The 10,255-nt window shown below is 48.6% G+C and overlaps 1 protein-coding gene across 1 annotated transcript; it reads right to left on the bottom strand.

Moving 5' to 3' along the window:
* Nucleotides 1–297: 297 nt before the first annotated feature.
* Nucleotides 298–7,495, bottom strand: LOC311240874 (volume-regulated anion channel subunit LRRC8D; the record flags this gene model as incomplete). The annotated part of the gene is made up of 5 exons (XM_084329475.1): nt 298–1,417; nt 2,916–3,287; nt 5,034–5,284; nt 5,828–6,436; nt 7,121–7,495. 5 exons carry the CDS (start codon nt 7,493–7,495, stop codon nt 298–300), a joined length of 2,727 nt encoding a protein of 908 aa, XP_084185601.1.
* Nucleotides 7,496–10,255: the final 2,760 nt, after the last annotated feature.

Here is a 10,255-nt window from a genome sequence, read left to right as displayed (position 1 = left end):
GTCTTGTATGTCATAAATGTCATGATGAATTGAAAATGGAGGACCCTGGTGTAAACAAGATGAAAGTCTTTTTCTGGTCTGCATCCTCTTAGCTGTTGTTTGTATTGAGCCTTATTGTATTGCACCCATTCTGCAATCTGTTAATAAAGTTTTCAATCAAACATTCTAAAATAATAACTAATGTAAAAAAGAAAAATAGTCAAAGAGCAGAATTATAAATGACATATTATGGTTAGGGAAGTGTATTAACAGTTAGTTACTTTGCCGTTATAGAGCCGTTATCGGTCTAGAATCGCTCTATATCCGCGATTCTAGAGCAGAAGAGAAACTCCACTGTGTAGCAGAGAAGTATGGGAAACTGTCCGACTCCGGACGGGAGAGTGTCTCTGAGGATTTACCAAGAGCACCAGGCTGGGTCAGGTAGTCTCTCACCTGGCAGGGTAAAGAGTGGAAGAGCCAGTCCTCGACCAAAAGGCCGCCGCCTCGCAGCCCAGAGCAGCAGCCCAGCTCTATAGGCAGCTCCTCCAGGCTGTTACCGCGCAGGTCCAGCTTGGACAGCTGACAGAGTGCCCCCATCCCCGGAGGCAATGAACCAAGGGAGTTGTGAGCCACGTTTAGGCTGCGCAGCTCCAAACAGCCAGTGAAGAGCTCTGGAGGGAGGCCTTCCAGCCTGTTCCCACTCAGGTCCAGCTCAGTGAGCAGCTGCAGCGTCTTGACTCCAGCGGGCAGGTCTTCCAGCAGGTTGCCAGCCAGCAGGAGCCTGCGGAGCCGGCGGAGGGTGAAGAGGGCCGGCGGGAGGCTCCGGAGATGATTGTTGGACAGATCCAGAAGCTCTAGAGCTCGCAGCACGCCGACGCTAGCAGGCAGCGCCAGCACGCGGTTATAGGCCAGCCTGAGGCAGGAGAGCCGGTGTAAGTGAGCGAGGCCGAGCAGCTCCTCCAGGGTCCTCAGGTTGTTATGCTGCAGGTCCAGAGTGCGCAGGTTGGTCAGAGGCAGCAAGGCGGAGGGCAGGCGCTCCAGCAGGCAACCCTGGAGCTGTAACTCCGTCAGGCCGGCCATCCGTCTCAGCCCCGTCAACACGAGCAGCCTGGAGCCCTCGTTGTGGATCTCCAGCCTCACCAGGCTGCCCGCCACCTCGCAGAGCTCCCCGGGGACCCGCTGTAGCATGCCGCGGAGCACCAGCACGCGGAGGTGACGCAGCTGCCGCAGGCTCCCCAGGGCCCAGCCGCGGCCCACCCCGCCCTCGCAGCCCAGGCGGCCGGAGAGGTGGAGCTCGTGCAAGCCGCGGAGGGAGTAGACCCAGCCGGGGATCTCCGCTGCCTGGGTGAAGGTGAGGTGGAGGGCTTCCAGCCGCTCCTGGAGGACGGCCAGGGCACTGGGCTCCACGGCTGCGGTGCAGTGGTAAAGGTGAAGCTCCCTGTCGGAATCACAAATAATATTGGAGCCCAGAAAGGAAACATAAAAAAAGGACGAATGAATGTAACACATCTCGCGTTTTCAGAAACATCTGGATAATTAAGTTAAAAACATAATCAAAGGTGTCTTTTAGTGATTAATCGTGAATTGTATGCGCACAAAAAAAGTCTGAAACCTTAAAGGGACATCTCACAGATTTTGAATGTGAGGTGTATACAAATAGGCTACGCCATCATGTGTATAATCTCCATTGTGCATTATACTATACATTTTAAATAAGGAATATTTACAAGGAATAGTCAAATGCCCTCCTCCCAATAATTTAGTCAAGTTAAATAGCGTGATATCTTAAATAGCGTGACAAAAAATGAAAATCATTATTTATTAAGTTCACCATTCTGTTTATGGTTGACTATTGAAGTGTGTGTGTGTGGGCGTGTGTGTGTGTGTGGGGGGGGGGTCTCTCTGCACCCCTCGGTCAAACTCCTGAAGTTTGCGGATGATACCACCCTGGTGGGTCTCATATCCAGGGGGGATGAGTCTGCCTACAGGAGGGAGATCGAGAGGATGCAGAGCTGGTGCAGCTGCAACAACCTGGACCTTAACACCCAGAAAACAGTGGAGATGGTGGTGGACTTCAGACGGAAGGCAGCCCCCCCCCACCCCGATCATTCTGGGAGGCACCCCGGTGGCCTCTGTGGAGTCCTGCCGCTTCCTCGGCATGACACTCTCCCGGGACCTAAAATGGGAGCTGAACACCATTGCTCTCTACAAAAAGGCCCGGAAGAGGATGTTCTTCCTACGTCAGCTGAGGAAGTTCAGGCTGCCGAGGACCATGATGGTTCAGTTTTACACCGCCATCATCCAGTCCATCCTCACCCTCTCCATCATCACCTGGTTCCCTGCAGCCACGGTCAGAGACAAGACCAAGCTGCAGCGGGTGATACGCTCGGCGGAGAGGGTGATCGGCTGCCCCCTTCCCTCCCTCAAGTCCCTACACTCCACCAGGGCCTTGAGGAGGGCAAGGAAGATCATGGCAGACCCCGTCCACCCGGGTCACAACCTCTTCATCATGCTCCCCCACGGCAGGCGGCTACGGCTGCCCAAGACACTAAAGTCATAGACTCAGTTTCTTCCCCTCAGCAGCTCGCCTGGTAAACGAGTCAGGTGTCCCCCTGCCCCCCCCCCCCTCTATGGCGAGCTGCTAGGGCTGGACCTCTGGACTTGAACTGTGCTGCACTGTATCCATGTCCCCAACCACTGCACTTTACTGTCTTATTGTTGTCTCACTGTTCTGTCCTGTTTTGCACTTATTTATTTATTATTATGTTATTCTTATTTGTGAAAGAAATCATGCACTGTAATGTCGAATCACGTTCCATTTGTATATACAATATGGTGAATAAAGTCATCTGAATCTGAATCTGAATGATATAGGATTCGGGTAAAGAAATCGGGGGAAATTCCCCTTTAATAATACCACACAGCATGCCACTCACCTGAGCGAGGTCATATTGGCCACCTGTGCGGTGAGCTTGGCGTCGGTGATGAGTTCCAGCTTGAGCACCTCCAGCTTGCTGAGGGTGAACAGGGCAGGGGGCAGGCGGGGCAGGGCCACCAGCTGCAGCCTGGCCCGGCCCTCTGCGTCCAGGCCGGTCATGGAGCGTAGCCTCTCCGCCCCCCAGCGCCTCTCCAGGTTCTCCTCCAGGAGCCGGGTCTCACTGACCGGGGACAGGAAGACGGACAGACGCTGGGCCAGCAGAGGGTCATACTGGTCGGCCATGTGTAGCAGGAAGGCCAGGTCGTTGCTGAGGTCGGGCACGTCTCTCAGGGAGCACGGCTCCTTGTTGAAGGAGTACTGGCGTAGAGAGCTGGAAGGAGGGCAGGGGGAGCTGTTAGGAGTCACACGGCAGCATGGGCGATTAAAGGGGGTATTCCACTGGAATTCACTTTTAGGTTGTAATTCTACAAAATATATTTTTTTATAATTCTCTAAAATGTGCCATGATTTTCTTTCTCTTATTTTATGAGTTGAGTGCATAAAGTGAGTCAAATGAAATCCTCTGACATAATGGAGTTGCATTGGCTGAGATGTTTATGTTCCTGTAGCTTCATTAAAGGGGCACATAATCTCACACACATCCAAAAACTCGACTCAGTTTTGCACACAATCATTTATTTTGACAGTTATTGAGAGTAAATGAGTTTGAATGTGGCCACCAGTGCATCGGGGACATTGAATCCTTGTGTTGTGTTAATTACAGCACCATGAAATGATGAAATAGCAATACCTTGTCTTATAGGGACTGCTACTTTATAATTTAATTGAGCTGTAACTTTGGGAGCTTATAACTAAAAATAAAACATAAGTAAAAAAAAGAATTCGCAATAGCTGTGACTGTGTACATGCACGCACGCATGCATGCATTCACACACACCCTCACACAAACATACCGTGCCAAATGTCAGCCTCCTAGGCAATAGACTGTGGCCGCTTGAGGGTGGAGACACTTTTGTGGACCAACCAACCAACAGAGTGAGCTATAGAGCTGCTGGTTGCAGCAACTAAACAAAAAAATTAAACGTTTGCCGAATTACAATCTAAAAGTACATTTGAGTGGAATACCCCTTTAAAAGGCCATGGTGTGGGCTTTTGTGATATGACATACAATAGAACCTCTAAGTGGAGTGAAATAAACAGACAGGTCTTCCCTATTTATTGAATTAGTGGTGCTAAACATCCATTTAATCTCAGAGACTTGGCATGAAAATCGCTGAATACCAAGAACATAAAATTATACTGTAATCTTATTATCCAGCCTCCGGACTATTTTTTACTCAGAATGGTCCTGAGCATCTACTGTACCTAATTATGCAATTCAAAGTTTAAACTGTTTAAACAGGAAAAAACAAGTTGCGGATGAATCTCTGTCCTTGATAGATGCTAATCCTAATTGAATCACATAATTCAAGCCTTCATATCCTCTCTCTCTCTCTCTCTCTCTCTCTCTCTCTCTCTCTCTCTCTTGCTTATTCCAGACCTTTCCTAGCGAGCATAGACGTGACCTGAATTAATTTAAGCATGTTGTATAGTTTGTATTTGAAATTCTCATCTCAATACTTAATGCGCTTAACGTATTCAGAGTTAGACAAGAAGATAGATACTAATCTCCTCTCTGACTGAAAGCTAGCCTAGCTTACCACAAATTAATGTAAGCGGATACGGACCAGATAGCCTTACTGTTGGACAAAAACACCTCTCCTGGAGTTTTAAGCTATAGGCTAGGGGTCCGTATTCGCTTCCACTCATTAGCTTGCAACCGGATAGCTTTCTACTGAACGCACAAAGAGGAAATTGTGAAAAGTGTTCCTGGTCACTGACGTCAGATTAGTGCTCCTTAGTGCTTTTTCGATTATTGACCATATTGACATGGCGGCCATTTTGCTCTTTTACGTCATGCTCAGGTTGGGATTTCCTTCCACCCTGTTCCCACCCAAGGTGGAACATGGTGGCCCCCCTTGGTGGAAACAGGGTGAAAAGAAATCCCAAACCCGAGCATGACGTAAAAGAGCAAAATGGCCACCGTGTGAATTATGGCCAATTATGGTGCCCAGACCTGTGTAGAATCCAGCTCAGGGTGTAAAGGTCCAGCAGGCCATACAGGCCCACCAGGGTCAAGTAGGCCAGCAGCAGTTTGTGCAGCAGGGAGGCCAAGGCGTGGGTACACTCGAAGGTGCTGTAGCCCACCAGGGCATGGTCTTCGGGATAACAGGTGTGGGTGAAGGAGATGGAGTCCAGCAGAGGGGTGGTGTAGCTCATCACCAGCACCACCATGAGCAGCTTGAATACAGTCTGAGACAAGTACACCTGAAGGTGAGTAGGGAGACAGAGTGATTACAAGAAAGGGTTAACATGCTGTCGTGTGGCAGTGAAATGGTTAACCGTCTGTGTATTGTTGCAGTGAAAGGGTTAACCGTTTGGTAGTGTGGCAGTGAAAGGGTTAAAAGACTGTATTTAGTCATGTCACTTAGATAAAACATGTATGTATGTGAGGGTTTATTGCAAGGACAGAGATGACAACAATGTTGCAAGCAAATGCCCATTGTGTTGTGTAGTTTGTGTTGCATTTGAGCTAATGGGGCACTTTACTAAAAAAAACAATGCTGATTTATTTTCTCGCACACCTCCAAAAACTCTAAACCGTTTCACACATGTCACAAACAGATATACAAATACATCATCATGTTTATGCGTTATTAATTTTAAATAAGGACTATAAGGAATTCCCTCCTCCCAATAATTATTTTTAGTAAAAGTTCACCATTCTGTTTATGGTTGACTATTTAAGTGTGTGTGTGTGTGGGGGGGGGGGGGGGGGGTTGAGAACCAGTGTTCTAAACGACATCTCACCTTGTAGATGACATCAGAACTCTCGCAGTGGGAGCGGAACCTCCTCACCCTCTCGAACAGCGCCCTGGCCTGCTCCCCGTCACTCTTATCCAGCCTGGTCACCTGCCGGGGAGCGTCCGGCACCACAGGGGGCCTGGAGGAGGTGACACACATCCTGGGGGCCAGGGATGTGGACGACAGGGAGGAGCTCCGGGAGAGAGTGGAGGGGCACGGGGAGGGAGGAGCAGCAACGGCGTTACCATCAGGCCTCTTCAACAGGGGGCTGCTCGTGCCCGAGTCCATGCTCGACTGGCGGGTCTGGGGTGGTCCTGGTGGCGGTGGGGAAGAAGAGAGGAGTGGCCTTCCCTCCTCCTCCTCGACGTTCTCCTGGCGGGCGTCGTCGTGGGACAGGGCCTGGCCGTGCTCCTGGCGGGCGGCGTGGGACAGGGCACGAGATGTCCAGGGCGACTCACTGCACTTGCCCAGGATGGCCAGGAAGTGCTCCATGCGGGCGGAGGTGAGGGGGAAGTGGAACCAGAAGGATCCGCAGGCCAGAAGCACCAGGGACTGAAGCAGAGCCATGTAGGGGAAGAACCGCGAGTACCAGGGGAGAGCCTCGTGGTAACACACCTGGCCAGAGAGACCGGGGGGATGAAGAGTCCATGAAGACATAATCATGGTTGTTGGACATGATGAGCAGAAACAAAGTAGAGCCAGATGATGATCATGATTATCACCATATAGAAATAGAATAATATCTACGGATATGACAATATCTTTCTTATTTTTTTGACAGTGTGAATGTGGGATCTTTTTGACGCCCCTTCCCCCACAATACTATTATAATAATAATAATCAATTGGATTTATAGAGAGAAGTGCCTTTCTCAGACTCAAGGACACTTTACAATGAGAGAGAAGCTATATAAAAGAGAGGGTAAAAATATATATGAATATATATATATTATATAGTAACAACAGGAAAAGTTAAACAAATACAAAAACAAAAAAAGGAAGCATGGTGCTGTCCAATTGGACAGCATTATCATGGTAATACTGCATTCAAATGGTCAATTATTATCCGATTTCCATCATAAATGATTTATACTACTGCTACTGTATGTGCCATAATGCATATTGCATATATTGCAACATTTTAAATTGGATTCACTTTAAAATATACTGTATATTAATCGACAACAGTATTGTAAAAAGAATACATATCTTTGCATGGAACCATGGTGGAATACCTTAGAAAACAGTATATCTCGCAGCTGTAAAACAAAGCACACAGCGTACAGCCTTTACAGTATACCTGACTGATGTAGATGTACTGCTGGTAGACTAGATGGGTGCGTCGACCGCGAGCAGGGGGTGGTGGAGGGCTGGGACTGCTCTTGTGGGCGTCCCGGGGTGGAGGCTTCACACGCGGCTCATTTGAGTCAGGACTTTGAGCTACACCACCACCCGCTGAGGTACTTTGGTTACTGCTGGTGGGGGCGGGGGAGGTGTCGGGGTCCAGGGGGAGGCACACCACACGGTCCTTGGAGAGCAGCACCGTGCCGGCCAGAACCGACACCATCAGCATCAGAACCACCAGGTAGTCCATGAAGACCTCCCACCAGGGCTTCAGAAGCTTGGAGCTGCTCTGCCGCTCGTTCAGGGAAACCAGTTCTGACAGGGAAAACATGGTGTGGCGGCGGCCCTCGGGTTCCTGTAAGGATGGCAGTCAGAATAGGGCGAGCACTACTACTCACATACTGGACTGTACACAGATGGTGTGGTGTGGGGAGACGGTCGCCTCTGTGTAGTCCTCACGTCACTCTCTCTAGTCCTCACGTCACTCTCTCTAGTCCTCACGTCACTCTCTCTAGTCCTCACGTCACTCTACTTTACTCTCTCTAGTCCTCACGTCACTCTACTTTACTCTCTCTAGTCCTCACGTCACTCTACTTTACTCTCTCTAGTCCTCACGTCACTCTACTTTACTCTCTCTAGTCCTCACTTCACTCTACTTTACTCTCTCTAGTCCTCACTTCACTCTACTTCACTCTCTCTAGTCCTCACGTCACTCTACTTTACTCTCTCTAGTCCTCACGTCACTCTACTTTACTCTCTCTAGTCCTCACTTCACTCTACTTCACTCTCTCTAGTCCTCACGTCACTCTGCTGCACTCTCTCTAGTCCTCACGTCACTCTGCTGCACTCTCTCTAGTCCTCACTTCACTCTCTCTAGTCCTCACGTCACTCTACTTCACTCTCTCTAGTCCTCACGTCACTCTGCTGCACTCTCTCTAGTCCTCACTTCACTCTGCTGCACTCTCTCTAGTCCTCACTTCACTCTCTCTAGTCCTCACGTCACTCTACTTCACTCTCTCTAGTCCTCACGTCACTCTGCTGCACTCTCTCTAGTCCTCACTTCACTCTCTCTAGTCCTTACGTCACTCTACTTCACTCTCTCTAGTCCTCACGTCACTCTGCTGCACTCTCTCTAGTCCTCACTTCACTCTGCTGCACTCTCTCTAGTCCTCACTTCACTCTCTCTAGTCCTCACGTCACTCTACTTCACTCTCTCTAGTCCTCACGTCACTCTGCTGCACTCTCTCTAGTCCTCACTTCACTCTCTCTAGTCCTCACGTCACTCTACTTCACTCTCTCTAGTCCTCACGTCACTCTGCTGCACTCTCTCTAGTCCTCACTTCACTCTATTTCACTCTCTCTAGTCCTCACTTCACTCTACTGCACTCTCTCTAGTCCTCACTTCACTCTACTGCACTCTCTCTAGTCCTCACTTCACTCTACTGCACTCTCTCTAGTCCTCACTTCACTCTACTTCACTCTCTCTAGTCCTCACTTCACTCTACTGCACTCTCTCTAGTCCTCACTTCACTCTACTGCACTCTCTCTAGTCCTCACTTCACTCTACTGCACTCTCTCTAGTCCTCACTTCACTCTACTTCACTCTCTCTAGTCCTCACTTCACTCTACTGCACTCTCTCTAGTCCTCACTTCACTCTACTGCACTCTCTCTAGTCCTCACTTCACTCTACTTTACTCTCTCTAGTCCTCACTTCACTCTACTGCACTCTCTCTAGTCCTCACTTCACTCTACTGCACTCTCTCTAGTCCTCACTTCATTCTCCCATAACTTTTTTTTACTTACTTTTTTATGTATGTAGCACACTCTCAGGGGTTCATACAGAAACAAGCATTTCATCATAAAGTATTCTGTATTTTATTATGACAAATAATAAACAAACAAAAACAATGATGATGATGATGATGACGATGATGGTGGTGATGATGATGATGCCGATGTCAGCTTCAATGTAATCGGAGCCAGCATTACTGGACTAAATGGAATGAAGGAATGAAGCTGTAAATAACACAACACAAGAATCCAATGCCCCCGATGACATCACTATAATGGCCATATTCAAACTAATTTACTCATTAATGTGTGCAAAACTTTTGAGCGTTTTTGGATTATGTGCCAAATAAATTAGCATTGTTTTTGGTGAAGTGCCCCTTTAACATGCCCCCATTATAATGCACACTGTACACTGTACATTGGAATACTGACAAAGCCATACTTGGTAATTTACTGTACAATTGGGTTAGGACATTTGTAGGGGCCAGTTTCGAATTGCAGTCTCCCGTAGGTGTTCTTTGAGAGTGGTTTTGAAAGTGGGTAGTGATTCACATTCCTTTACAGTTTTGGGTAGGGCGTTCCACATTGATGTGGCATAATTGCGAAACGTGTTTAGTCTCTTGTTTGAGCCGAATCTGGGTTTAACATGATTTGTGGAGCTCCCTCTGGTGTTGTGATCGTGGTATTCACTGACCTTTGGGAAGTATTTTGACATGTACATGGGTACCTTGGTCGTGTAGTGTATCTTGTAGACCAGGCCCATTGCAAGTTGCTGTACTCTGTCGTCTACTCTAAGCCATCCTAGGTTGTCAAAGTGGGCAGGGGTGAGGTGGGTTCTAGGAGTCAGGTCAAGCAGTAGTCTGACTAGTTTGTTTTGAGATGTTTGTAATTTGGTTTTTAGTGCCTTTGATGTGAGGTTCGCCTCTTCCCTGGACCTTTATTTCCCTGTCTCCTCACCTCTCCAGCCCCCACCCTCGCGTTCTTTTACCCTCGTCTGCTCTTCAGCAGCCCACACCCTTGGACTATCTGTCAGTATCTGTTTGATTGGTTCGTGCCGAACACACTCTTCTAGTTCAAGTATCAATTACCTTCACGCACCTGATGTGTATTCTAATTAGCGCCCCTGTGGGTTTTAAATACCTCGCTCTTCCCCTCAGTCCTGGTCGGGTCGTTCCGTATCATATCTCTATCAGCAAACTCCTACGGGAGGTTCTCAATCTGTAGGCTCCTACGGGAGTTTCTGTTTCTGTCTGTTATGCTGTTTCATCTCCGGCGTGAGATGCGCTCAAGCCTTCGCCA

This window comes from Notolepis coatsorum (genome assembly GCF_963971535.1).
Source record: "Notolepis coatsorum genome assembly, chromosome: 14".
NCBI classification, from domain to species: Eukaryota; Metazoa; Chordata; class Actinopteri; order Aulopiformes; family Paralepididae; genus Notolepis; species Notolepis coatsorum.
The sequence above is the reverse complement of the archived record's forward strand: the minus strand, read 5'-3'. Positions and strand labels throughout refer to the sequence as shown.